We start from the raw sequence: 14,227 nt of genomic DNA, 5'->3' as shown, positions 1-14,227 counted from the left end.
AATATAGGTGTAGATATGTATTTTTCATTAAAAGTATCAGATATACATAGAAATATATATTAAATAATAAAAAGTGCATTTTTTCTATGTGCAGTAGATAGGAATGTAAGATATGACAACGCGAATTGGGATTCACGACTTTGAACTAACGCAGTCGGGTTAGCGCACATGAAGAATTGCTATCTTAATATTAACTATAAAATATAAAAAAATATTAATAAACATTATTATACACACTGTAAAACATATAGATCTATTTTATGGATTTTTTTAAATAGTGTACAGTATACATAATAAGTTATAGAACTGAGTATAAAAAAATCAATGGGTAACGTATATATGTATGTATATGTATATATATTGTCTGGGCACATTTTATTTCCAGTGAATCAGCTTCATGGAATCACAGAAACTGTGGGTTATAAACAGGCTAGAGAGACCTATTGCTACATTTAGCAGAATGCTTCTACTATAGTGGGAAATTCTGGTTAAAGGGACAGTCAACACTCGAGATAGCAGTATCCGATATTTAATAATAAAAAACAGGGCTGGATTGGCCTACCAGGATACCAGGAGATTTCCCGATGGGCTGCAACAGCTGGGGCTGGAAAGCTACAATTTTAAGGGGTGATTAATGGGTGCATTTTGGTTGTAGGGTGTCTATATAACATCAATCTGGCATTTTATTTAATGCAAAGCAATATAATTTAATTCTGAAAAAAATATTGGGGGAGGAGTATGCCAGTAATCTCCCTTTGAGAAAAATAGGGCATGTGCATTCTACAGAATCAACAGAAAATAGGGCTGGTTTTCATATTTTTCCAGGGCTGCTTTTTATTCCCAGTCCAGCCCTGATAAAAAAAGCCTGCACCGTAACCCTTTTGTCTTAAGTAGGTAAGACAAAAGGGGTACGGTGCAGGCGGATCTTCGTTTTTTATTTTTAAATATCGGATACTGTTATCTTGATTGCTGACTGTCCCTTTAACAATGTCTCTGTGTTTGTACTTCTAAAATTATTATTTTTTTTACTTTTTTTACTTCTAAAAAACATTCCAATTTACTTCCATTATCTAATTTGAATTTTTTTTTTTTTGGAATCCTTCAATGCACTACTGGGAGCTAGTTGCTGATTGGTGGCGTGGCAGTACATATATGTTTCATGTCAATGGCTGCCCTGATGTGTTCAGTTAGCTTCCAGTAGTGCATTTCTGCTTCTTCAACAAAGGATACCAAGAAAAGTAAGCAAATTTGATAACAGAAGGAAATTGGAAAGCTTAAAGTTTAAAATGGTATGCTTTATTTTATTCATGAAAGAAAAATCTTGGGTTTCATGTCCCTTTAAAGTTGGGGTGGAACTATATAATTGGAGCTGCAGGTGCAGTGGCACCAGGTTCCACGTGCTGGGGGGGCTTATAGCAACCAGTCTATACATAAGGGGTGCAGAATATGTTAAATCCATCTGCTTATGGAATGTTTATTTTTTTCTTTTTAAATCTCATCAATCAGGATTGTTTCTAGCAACACAAATCTGCACTTCTATCAAGCTTTTGATGGTGCATTGAGCTGTTCAAGGATGAGTTGTATTTTTTAAAAGCAATAGTGGATTTTAATGTTTTTCTTAGCTAGGGTGGAGGCCTCTGTATGCTCTTTGCATTTACAGTTTGCTGGCATGTGTGGCAGTATATGCTGGAACAGGATATGGGGGAAGTATTCTGAAAGCTAAGTACTTATTCTAAATGCTAGATTTTGGGACAGGTAGTATCTGCAGCCTAATTAGAAGTCATACGTTTGTATGTTTGTGAACTGCTCTGGGATTTGCCGAACACAACTCTTTTTGCTAACAAAATAATAGTTTAAAATGCTTTTAAAAGACTTTTCTAAGCAGATTTTTTTGCAATGAAGTGCTTAATTTTCATCAATAGCATCTCTGGAGGAGTTCGTAGGGGCTATTGCCATGGGCCAGGTATAGTATAGCCATGAATGGGTGCTTAACCTTGGTGGCAGAAGGAAAAAAAAAAAGCATAAAGGGTAGCCACAAATTTGGCAGCAACTTTTCAAAAATGGCCTCTACCATTTAAAAAAAAAAACCAAACAAACCTTAATATTGCTTCTTATAATGTCCAGTTTATACAAGTTACCACCATGTCTGTAAAACTCAAAGCTGTATTTATGCATATCAAGCCATAGTTTGCAACTATATAATACCAAAAAACAACATGGGCCAATCCAATTTCAATACTTGTTAATGAGTTCCACATTTCATAAGATAAATAAAATTTGATTCTGTCTCAGTGTGAATATTTTTTTTTTTACCTTTAATTAGTGTAAATATAATCACATGCCACAACAGTATTAAACTATTAAAGTTTTTTTATTAACTGTAGGTTTAGGTAAAATATTTTAGCAGTGAATATCCAGTCTAATGCTATTTAAATAAACAAAACTTACATTTCCTTTTATTACTATTTTTTTCTTGTCACTGAGAACTTGTCATTTTTGTCTTAGATTTAAATTGTATGTTTTGCAAATTAGCACTCACCTACTGCTAACACAATTCTTTTTAAACCGCACATTATTACATTTATTAAGATTTGAGATGGTAGTGTGAACCAACTATTATTAAAATGCTAGGAAATTAATGATGATGGATGCTAATAATAATAATAAAAATACATATTGTAGACAAGCACTTTGTTTTAGTCGAGCAGAAGACATTAGACAAAGGACTCCCTGGGAGTCTCTCCGCCTATTTATGGATTATGGTATGTAGTGGCACTGGCACACTCAGTCATGTGACTCCTTTGCACACATAATTTTGTACACAGCCTGCAATGCAGAGCGGGGATTCGGGGAAGAAAGGGGCGGGATTATGTAGATTTACTGGCTTTCATTGGCTACTGCGGTTGCCGTGTGGAAAAAGTGGTGTAGGGTTCATTGAGCTTATAATGGGTGCATAGGCGGCTGCTGACAGTTTTCGTCCGGTGCTTGCGCCAGGGTAAAGGGGGTCTCGGCATTCTGTTGCTCCCCTTTCTATTGAATTGTATAAGGCTATAGCTTTCCAACTTCAGCTACAGTGCTAGCTAAGTTTGGAAAGAAAAACAGACAGGATTCGATTTGTTTTCTTTTTTTTTATCTGTAAATTGGATTCTATATAAAATTATATAGGACTAAAATTCTTAGTAATAATAATATTAAGGCTTCAGGAATCATCATGGCAAAATCCGAAGAACAAAAAAGTAAAGGATGTTGTGGTGAGTAGTAAGAATACAGTAAATAACGCATGCATTGTATATTGTGTATGTAGATGTTTATAGGAAATACAGTAAATCCACCATGAACAGATATACAAAAAAATGAATCTGCTTGTGTGATGAGTATAGCTTTGTGTTACGTTGTGCAATGCATTATTCATCATCACTGGCTTATAAATGCATTTTATTACACAACATTACATAAACAGATGTTTCATTCCCACTGGTGCACATTGTATGATGTGATCATGAAATGTATTGTTTATTGTGTTGGCAGCTGATTCCGAGCGTTTTAGCAACACTACATCACATATATATTTACTGGTGTAATAAGTAAACACATCATACCATTAAGTAGAACTATTTCCTTTCAAGATATGAGCAGATTGCATGTTGTCATGTGCATAATATATATTGTGTGGCATTAGAATATTGACAATATATCAGAATAATGTATATCTGTTCATAATAATAAGTAAAGGTGATCAAGTTCAAGTGCAAAATGCATATTGCCTCTTTGCTGATAATTATTTATGAACAATAAATAATATTGTGACATTTTGCAGGATCCTTTGTAAACTACTTTACATCTGCTAAGTTTCTCATGTACCTTGGACATTCTCTCTCAACCTGGGTGAGTAGATAACAAGTGGGGTTTAATGCTATTTGCACCTCTCCTTGCCTGTGGCTGTACATAGCTGTGTAATGGTTTATCTGACCTTACACTTAGTAATGACTGTACACTCACACTCACTATATACTTTGAAAAATGAAAACATTTTTTACTGCATATTCTGATAATTATACATTTGCTGTGGGTAATGTAGTCTAATTAGGTGTTCTTTTCTAAACATGGATTTTACAAATAATTTTACTTAATTAGCATTAATGTCTTAAAGAAAAAAAAAAGATGACTCCTTTTGCAATGTTCAATTATATTTTTAAGATGGTTACTACTTTTAAAATGTGTGATCATTTAAAATACTGTCATGTTTAGAAAACAAGGCATAATTTCTCTTTCAGATACATAATATTAAAGGGACATGAAACCCCAATTTTTTCTTTCATTATTAAGATAGAGAAAACATTTTTAAACAACTATCAAATTTACTTCTATTATTTAATTTGCTTAATTTATCAGATATCCTTTGTTGAAGAAATAGCAATGTACATGGGTTAACCAATCACACGAGGCATCTATATGCAGCCAGCAATTAGCAGCTACTGAGCCTATTTAGTTATGCTTTTCAACAAAGGATATCAAGAGAATTAAGCACATTAGATAAGAGAAGTAAATTGAAAAGTTGTGTAAAATTGCAGACTCTTTCTAAATAATGAAAGAAAAAAATAGGGTTTTGTGTCCCTTTAACCCCTTAATGACCGGACCATTTTTCAATTTTCTTACCCTTAATGACAATGGCTATTTTTACATTTCTGCAGTGTTTGTGTTTAGCTGTAATTTCCCTCTTACTCATTTACTGTACCCACACATATTATATACCGTTTTTCTCGCCATTAAATGGACTTTCTAAGGATACCATTATTTTCATCATATCTTATAATTTCCTATAAAAAAAATATAAAATATGAGGAAAAAATTGAAAAAAACACACTTTTTCTAACTTTGACCCCCAAAATCTGTTACACATCTACAATCACCAAAAAACACCCATGCTAAATAGTTTCTTAATTTTGTCCTGAGTTTAGAAATACCCAATGTTTACATGTTCTTTACTTTTTTTGCAAGTTATAGGGCCATAAATACAAGTAGCACTTTGCTATTTCCAAACAACTTTTTTTCAAAATTAGCGCTAGTTACATTGGAACCCTGATATCTGTCAGGAATACCTGAATATCCCTTGACATGTATATATTTTTTTTTAGAAGACAACCCAAAGTATTGATCTAGGCCCATTTTGGTATATTTCATGCCACCATTTCACCGCCAAATGTCATCAAATAAAAAAAAAAGTTCACTTTTTCACAAATTTTGTCACAAACTTTAGGTTTCCCACTGAAATTATTTACAAACAGCTTCTGCAATTAAGGCACAAATGGTTGTAAATGCTTCTTTGGGATCCCCTTTGTTCAGAAATAGCAGACTTATATGGCTTTGGGGTTGCTTTTTGGTAAGTAGAAGGCCGCTAAATGCTGCTGCGCACCACACGTAAATTATGCCCAGCAGTTAAGGGGTTAATTAGGTAGGTTGTAGGGAGCTTGCAGGGTTAATTTTAGCTTTAGGGTAGAGATCAGCCTCCCACCTGACACATCCCACCCCCTGATCCCTCCCAAACAGTTCTCTTCCCTCCCCCACCCCACAATTGTCCCCGCCATCTTAAGTACTGGCAGAAAGTCTGCCAGTACTAAATAAAAGGAGTTTTTCTTTTTTTTAATAAAAAAAAATAAAATGTTTTAGCTGTGATGGACTCCTGCCTTAGCCCCAACCTCCATGATCCCCCCCCCCCAGCTCTCTAACCCTCTCCCCTACCTAATTGCCGCCATCTTGGGTACTGGCAGCTGTCTGCCAGTACCCAATTTGCCCCAAAAACAAGTGTTTTTTTGATCTTTTTTTGCCATTTTAAATGTTTTCTGTAGTGTAGCAGCCCCCCACAATACCCCAACCCCCTCCCCCTCCCAGATCCTTATATATTTATTTTTTCCCCCCTCTTCCCTCCTCATTGGTGTTAGTGGGTAGTTAATCGCGCGCGCATGCGCGCCCCCGCACGCTCCCGGCACCCGGCGTGCACATTGCACTTACAGGATGCCGGGTAGCGATGGGCCGCCCACCCGCCTCCCTGTTGCGCTCCCACCCACCAACGAACCGGCACCATCGCTACCGGTGCAGAGAGGGCCACAGAGTGGCTCTCTCTGCATCGGAGTCTTCTGAAAGGGTATTGCAGGATGCCTCCATATGGAGGCATCACTGCAATACCCTGAGAGCTGCTGGAAGCGATTGCGATCGCTTCCAGCACTCTCTTAGACAACTGACGTACCAGGTACGTCTATTGTCATTAACTGTAAGTTAATGCATGACGTACCTGGTACGTCAGTTGTCATTAAGGGGTTAAGGTGGATTACTTTCCCCCTGTTTAAATTCAGATTCAGTGTTAAAGGGATATTAAACACAAACTTTTTCTTTCATGATTCAGATAGATCATGCAATTTTAAGCAACTTTGTAATTTACTGCTATTATCAATTTTTCTTCGTTCTCTTTGTATCTTTATTTAACAGCAGGAATGTAAGCTTAGGAGCCAGCCCATTTTTGGTTCAACACCTGGGTAGCGCTTGCTGGTTGGTATCTAAATGTAGCAACCAATCAGCAAGCTCTACCTAGGGTTCTGAACCAAAAATGGGCGGCTCCTAAACTTACATTCCTGCTTTTTCAAATAAAGATACCAAGAGAACGAAGAAAACATTATAATAGGAGTAAATTACAAAGTTGCTTAAAATTACATGCTCTGGTCTATCTGAATCATGAAAGAAAAAAAATTGGATTTCATATCTCTTTAATGGGAGAATTGTACACGTTTTCACAAAAATGTGTTTAGTCCTTTTACTGTGCACAAGCACTTGGACTCTATGTAGATATGCTCTTTGCATCTGCATTTTAAACAGTATGTCTGCCCAGGAAACCAGCAGTGCCTTATGTCATGTAAACTGAGTCATGACTAAAGCAATTCTCTCTGAGCCGCTACGCTGTTTGGTGCTTGGAGCATTTTCCTGAAACAGCGATGGCTTTTAATAGAAGCATTTTTGCTATTAAAATTTTGTAGCAAAATGGTTATATTAAAAATTCAAATGCACTAGTGTGCATTATAGGTTTGTCTTAATTATCCCTTTAAACTTTTCTGCCTGACCCAATATGTTGTGAGCTGCTTGAGCAGAGAATGGGTTAATGCTTTTATATAAAGGTTAAAGGTAAATTGGTCATATATACTAACATTTTCTGGTTTATAGGCTAGGAAATCTCCCAGTACGTGCACAATAGCCTCACACCTTTTTCAAGTGCGCTGTGATCCACCAAGGAGCAGGGATTATCAAGTTCTAGGTGACAGAAAGTTATAGATCCTAAAATCTTATTTCTGGTTCCTTACCTTTGGTTAATATACATAATTAAATCTGCATACTTCTTTATTTATGATTCTCCAGAATAATAAACATGATTGGTTCCTCACTACTAATTTTGCCCCCTAATTCTTTTGAATATTAATTCTCCAACTTCTATAGAGTGTTACTAAGTGATTGACCTTATGCAGGGAGTGATTAAAAAATACTTTAATACATTTAGCTATAGTTTACTGGTCTGCAGAGATAGACAAACAGAAATGTCACTTAAAGATGCCCAGACTATTGGCTATTATATATATTTTTTTTTTATATACAACTATGTTGTATTAAAAGCAACAAGTATAATCTCTATTGTAATAAAAACTAGTGTGCTTTGTAGATTGTAGGATCTACAGTATCTATGGAATTAGACGATGGTGTTAGGTTGCACAAAGTTTAAAAATTGGGTCTCAGATCTCTACATTCTTTAACCCCTTAATGACCACAGCACTTTTCCATTTTCTGTCCGTTTGGGACCAAGGCTATTTTTACATTTTTGCGGTGTTTGTGTTTAGCTGTAAATTTCCTCTTACTCATTTACTGTACCCACACATATTATATACTGTTTTTCTCGCCATTAAATGGACTTTCAAAAGATACCATTATTTTCATCATATCTTATAATTTACTATAAATTTTTTTATAAAATATGAGGAAAAAATGGAAAAAAACACACTTTTTCTAGCTTTGACCCCCAAAATCTGTTACACATCTACAACCACCAAAAAACACCCATGCTAAATAGTTTCTAAATTTTGTCCTGAGTTTAGAAATACCCAATGTTTACATGTTATTTGCTTTTTGTGCAAGTTATAGGGCCATAAATACAAGTAGCACTTTGCTATTTCCAAACCACTTTTTTTTTTCAAAATTAGCGCTAGTTACATTAGAACACTGATATCTGTCAAGAATCCCTGAATATCCCTTGACATGTATATATTTTTTTTTAGAAGACATCCCAAAGTATTGATCTAGGCCCATTTTGGTATATTTCATGCCACCATTTCACCGCCAAATGCGATCAAATACAAAAAATTGTTCACTTTTTTACAATTTTTTTCACAAACTTTCGGTTTCTCACTGAAATTATTTACAAACAGCTTGTGCAATTATGGCATAAATGGTTGAAAATTCTTCTCTGGGATCCATTTTGTTCAGAAATACCAGACATATATGGCTTTGGCATTGCTTTTTGGTAATTAGAAGGCCGCTAAATGCCACTGCGCACCACAGGTGCATTATGCCCAGGAGTGAAGGGGTTAAATAGGGAGCATGTAGGGAACTTTTTGGGGTCATTTTAGCTTTAGTGTAGTGTAGTAAACAACCCAAAGTATTGATCTAGGCCCATTTTGGTATATTTCATGCCACCATTTCACTGCCAAATGCGATCAAATAAAAAAAACTTAAAATTTTTCACAATTTTAGGTTTCTCACTGAAATAATTTACAAACAGCTTGTGCAATTATGGCACAAATGGTTGTAAATGCTTCTCTGGGATCTCCTTTGTTCAGAAATAGCAGACATATATGGCTTTGGCGTTGCTTTTTGGTAATTAGAAGGCCACTAAATGCCGCTGCGCACCACACGTGTATTATGCCCAGCAGTGCAAGGGTTAATTAGGGAGCTTGTAGGGTTAATTTTAGCTTTAGTGTAGTGTAGTAGACAACCCAAAGTATTGATCTAGGCCCATTTTGGTATATTTCATGCCACCATTTCACCGCCAAATGCGATCAAATAAAAAAAAAGTTCCCTTTTTCACAAACTTTAGGTTTCTCACTGAAATTATTTACAAACAGCTTGTGCAATTATGGCACAAATGGTTGTAAATGCTTCTCTGGGACCCCCTTTGTTCAGAAATAGCAGACATATATGGCTTTGGCGTAGCTTTTTGGTAATTAGAAGGCAGCTAAATGCCGCTGCGCATCACACGTGTATTATGGCTAGCAGTGAAGGGGTCAATTAGGTAGCTTGTAGGGTTAATTTTAGCTTTAGTGTAGAGATCAGCCTCCCACCTGAAACATCAGACCCGCTGATCCCTCCTAAACAGCTCTCTTCCCTCCCCCACCCCACAATTGTCCCCGCCATCTTAAGTACTGGCAGAAAATCTGCCAGTACTAAAATAAAAGGTATATTTGGTTTTTGTGTGTTTTTTTTATATAGCATATTTACATATGCTGCTGTGTAGGATCCCCCCTTAGCCCCCAACCTCACTGATCCCCCACCAAACAGCTCTCTAACCCTCCATCTCTACCTTAATGGGCGCCATCTTGGGTACTGGCCGCTGTCTGCCAGTACCCAGTTTAGAAAAAAATTATGCTTTTTTCAAATTTTTTTTTGCCCTTTTCTGTAGTGTAGCTTCCCCCCCCAAAGACCAACCCCCCACCCCTGCTAGATCCCTTAGATTGTTTATATAATAATATTATATCCCCCTTTTCTCCCACTTATTAACATTAAACTTTGCTGTAGTGTAGCGGTTCCCACCCGCTCCCGTGCACGCGCCCGCCCGCCCGCCGCCCCCTGTGCGCGCGCGCATTTGTGCTTGCCCCCATCGGTCCCGCCTCCTCCATATCACACGGCCCATCGATGGCTCCCACCCACCAACGATACCGGCCATCGATGTCCGGTGCAGAGAGGGCCACAGAGTGGCTCACTCTGCATCTGATGGCCATGCAGGGTTATTACAGGATACCTCGATATCAAGGCATCACTGCAATAACTGGAAAGTGGCTGGAAGCGAGCAGGATCGCTTCCAGCAGCTTTCCAGACCGAGGGCGTGCAGGGTACGTCCTCAGGCGTTAACTGTCTTTTTTTAGAGGACATACCCTGCACGTCCTCGGTCATTAAGGGGTTAAAGTATATGCTACCAAATACCTTTCCTATCCTGTTGACTATTTAAATTAGTCAAAAAAGACAAACAAGCTTATTTTAATTTCATTAAGAACAAAATGGTTATTACAAACAGCTAGTGCAGAATTAAATACTTGTATTAAAGTAAGATATACAGTATATTAGATACTACTTTAATCCACATATATAAAATAATAAAAAAAAAATTCATTTACTCAGAAGCTGAGCTGGCAGCCATTTTGGGTGCAAGAGGAGCTGTTTTATTGTGACTGTAAGTCATCTTTTAGTCTTCGTTAGTCCGTGCAAGAAGATATGCACATCCTATACAAATATGGTGGAAGGTTTTCTGTAGAGCAACAATGTGGTGACCATCTTGGAAACCCTGCCACCATAATCATACATGTAAATCCAGACACTTTCCTTACACCGTGAGCCCTTTTTGTTGGGGGGAGGGGGCATACAGAGGGACTAGAAAACAGGAAGCAGGTGGACTCAGCTATTCCCCCTTCTGATTTAACGCCACTACTGATTAAAGATTCAGATGGACTACCTAGATATGTGGGCCCAGTCTTAATTGAGATCTCTGAGACTCCCGTGGTTATACTCCTTGTCTGTATATATGAGCTTTTAACTTTATTATGTCTATTTGTTTTTGAAATTCACCTCATATTTAGTTAGAAAAGGCTGGCAGTGAGTATTGCTTACCTCAACATCCAAGACATTAGCAAGTGTCTCTATTGAAGAGAAGACCATTGGAAAGTATGGGTTATTCCAGTGTTCCAGGTCACTCTAAAGAAGGGTTCTTCATTTCCAGTCCTCAGAATCCACTAACAGGTCATTTTTAGGATTTCTTTTGGTGAGAGCAGGTTGATAACTGTGGTTACTGAGCAGCTGATTGTTTCACCTATGCTCTTATTCAGATAACCTCAAAATAATGTTATAATAAATTAATATGCCTAATTACTCGCTATTATAATTTTTCTCCAGTCTTCTTGTATTTTCCATAGAAATGTATTTATTTTCTGAGTGAAAATCAGGAGTGGTAAAGGAATTGTGCAGGAACAGCACCTTTCATATGATTCAGGGGGCCGATTAATCAAGCTCCGAATAGAGCTTGATGCAGCTGTTTCCGCACTAGCCTTCAGGCTCGCCAGAAACAGGAGTTAAGAAGCAGTGGTCTTAAGACCGTTGCTCCTTAACTCGTCCACCGCCTCTGAGGCGGCGGACAGCAATCCGCCCGATTGCATACGATCGGGTTGATTGAAACCCTCTGCTAGTGGCTGATTGGCCGCAAATCTGCAGGGGGCAGCATTGCACAATCAGTTACTATAATTTGAAGGCTATATATATATATATATATATATATATATACACACACACACACACATACACACATTTGTGTATGTTTGTTTTAACACTATTTTTTAAATTTAGCTTCTAAATATGGCACCAATATATCTTTAGGGCCTTAAGGTGTGAACTGACTTTCCTGCCATTTAACTGGAGACTACTCAGGCATACAACTATGCTGAACGCTGATTAAATCATTCTATCTAAACAAATAATAAGAGGTCTGTTTAGGTTTTGTTGAGTATAACAGTTTTTTTTTTCATTTGATAAGTGTTCTAGCTCAGATTTTTTGTAGCATTTACTGGATCTTAGTTTTTGGAAAACAGGAAGGGTGAAGTCACACAATTGCTATTCGAGGGAAATGCAACACTTTTGTCCACATTTAAATCCAAAAATGATAAATACAGATATGTTTATCTAAACTGTGAAAGTGTAGAAAATAATTTATAGGGATGGGAGGTAAGAACAATGCATCTTTATTTGAAAAAGCAAGAATGTAAGCTTAGGAGCCAGGCCATTTTTGGTTCAGAACTCTGGGTAGCGCTTGTTGATTGGTGGCTACAATTAGCAACCAATCAGCAAGCGCTACCCAGGTTTAGAACAAATAAAATGATAAAAGGAGTAAATTAGAAAGTTGCTTAAAACTGCATGCTCTATCTGAATCATGAAAGAAAAAACTTTGGTTTCATATCCCTTTAAAGGGACAGTCAACACCAGAATTTTTGTTGTTTAAAATGATAGATAATCCCTTTATTACCCATTCCCCAGTTTTGCATAACCAACACAGTTATATTAATATACTTTTATATACTTTTATACCTCTGTGATTAACTTGTATCTAAGCATCTTCTGACAGCCCCCTGATCACATGACATTTTATTTATATCTATTGACTTTCATTTTAGTCAATTAGTGCAGTGTCTGCCACAGGCATGATCACAATGTTATCTATATGGCTCACATGAACTAGCTCTCCCCTGTTGTGAAAAGCAAATAAAAAAGCATGTGATAAGAGGCGGCCTTCAAGGCCTTAGAAATTATCATATGAGCCTTCCTAGATTTAGCTTTCAACTAAGAACATAGAAAAATTGGTGATAAAAGTAAATTGGAAAGTTGTTTAAAATGACATGCCTTATTTGAAACAAGTTTTTTTTGGACTTGACTGTCCCTTTAACTCAAGTTATATTGTAAACTTGCTTAAAAAAAGGAAGATGCTCTTGTGATATAATATCATTGATAATATTAATAATGTTTTATGCCGACTTAAATCAGTTTAGTGCAACGTTTCTTAACTCTAATCCTAAAAGGGACACAACATTTTTAAAATAAAATTCTCTGTTTTAGAGCATTTTATGATTGTACTACTGATTGCATATGGATGAGTGCTTTACATAGTTGGGGCAGTAATACACTTCTGAAAGCTGGCATAATACATCTGGTGAGCCAATGACAGGAGCCAAATGTGTGCATAGACACCAATCACTAACTGGGTCACGGTAGTGCATTGCTTCTCCTAGGCCTACCTAGGTATGCTTTTAACAAAAGATAACAAGAGGAGTTAATTTACACCTGGCCTCTGACTGGTGGTATCAGTAAAATGAATAGTAAAATTCATGCTTTTCTACAGTATACTACTAGGTGGATTGTTCCTCATGTGGGGTTTACACTAATCTGCATGACAGTGCACATTTCATCACCGTCATTTACGGGCAGGTCTGGCCATGTCACTTTTCAGGCAGAACAGTCACCTGACACTGAACAGATAGATTCAGTTGTGCTCTGTTAATACATAACAAACATGCCCAATTTACAATAATTTTTAAGTTTTAATTATATTTATGTAAAAGAAAAAAAAGTAAATGTAAATTATTACATTTAAAAATTCAAGCTAAGGGCAATAAGCTTGAACTGCACATTTCTTTTGCATCCAAAATGGTTTTGGATTAAGCTAAATTTATTATCGCTACATTTCTTTAAATATAAAGTGATGAGGATAAACATTTTTATTTTTTAAGGCAGCATACATAATCTTAAAATTACATTAAACATTCTTTAATTTGTTACAGTGTGATTTAGTATTAGTGACCATAGATAGCTTTATGTCTAACTTGTATTTATCATAAGGAATTCATATTTTACAATATAGTAATGTAGTCTGGTTTACAAACACTTTGTGTAAAGATATTTATTCCCCCCCACAGTGCATTATCCTTGTTCTCTGTTTACTAGCCAGAAATACCCAGCTATTTTTAGTCTTTAGATTTTCAGCACCTCTTAGAAATAGATATAAATGTTGTATTGCATTCAAGAATTCGCACACACAGCGATATGTATCTTGTTTTCATCTAGAGCACTGGTTTTCATACATGTCCCTAGGCGTCCCCAACAGGCCAGGTTTTCAGAATTACCTTGGCTGAGAGCAGGTAAAATAACTAGGTTTACTAATCAGCTGAGTGTTTTACCTGTGCTCCAGTTCAGATAGCCACAAAATGTGGCCTAATGGGGAGGCCCGAGGACAGATTTGAAAACCAGGGAACCTTGAACAATCAGACACTTCATATAGAAAAACTTATAACTAACCTCAGTATTTATTTGCTCTTTGCAAACAACAGTACAGCACATGCACATTTGTAAGGGTGATATGATAGTGTGTATAGCTGAAACATTACTG

General features: G+C 36.7%; 1 protein-coding gene across 1 annotated transcript in view; it reads left to right on the top strand.

The window, feature by feature from the left end:
* The first annotated feature begins 2,926 nt into the window (after positions 1–2,926).
* SLC40A1 (solute carrier family 40 member 1) overlaps positions 2,927–14,227 on the top strand; it is a 30,564-nt gene continuing 19,263 nt past the window's right edge. The window contains exons 1-2 of the mRNA XM_053698602.1: positions 2,927–3,251; positions 3,818–3,885. Coding sequence (XP_053554577.1) covers positions 3,212–3,251; positions 3,818–3,885 — 108 coding nt within the window. The 5' untranslated portion in view covers positions 2,927–3,211. The remainder of the gene's footprint in view (positions 3,252–3,817; positions 3,886–14,227) is intronic.

Source organism: Bombina bombina, chromosome 1, assembly GCF_027579735.1.
Source record: "Bombina bombina isolate aBomBom1 chromosome 1, aBomBom1.pri, whole genome shotgun sequence".
Taxonomy (NCBI): Eukaryota; Metazoa; Chordata; class Amphibia; order Anura; family Bombinatoridae; genus Bombina; species Bombina bombina.
Note: the sequence above shows the minus strand (reverse complement) of the source record. Positions and strands in the feature narration are given on the sequence as shown.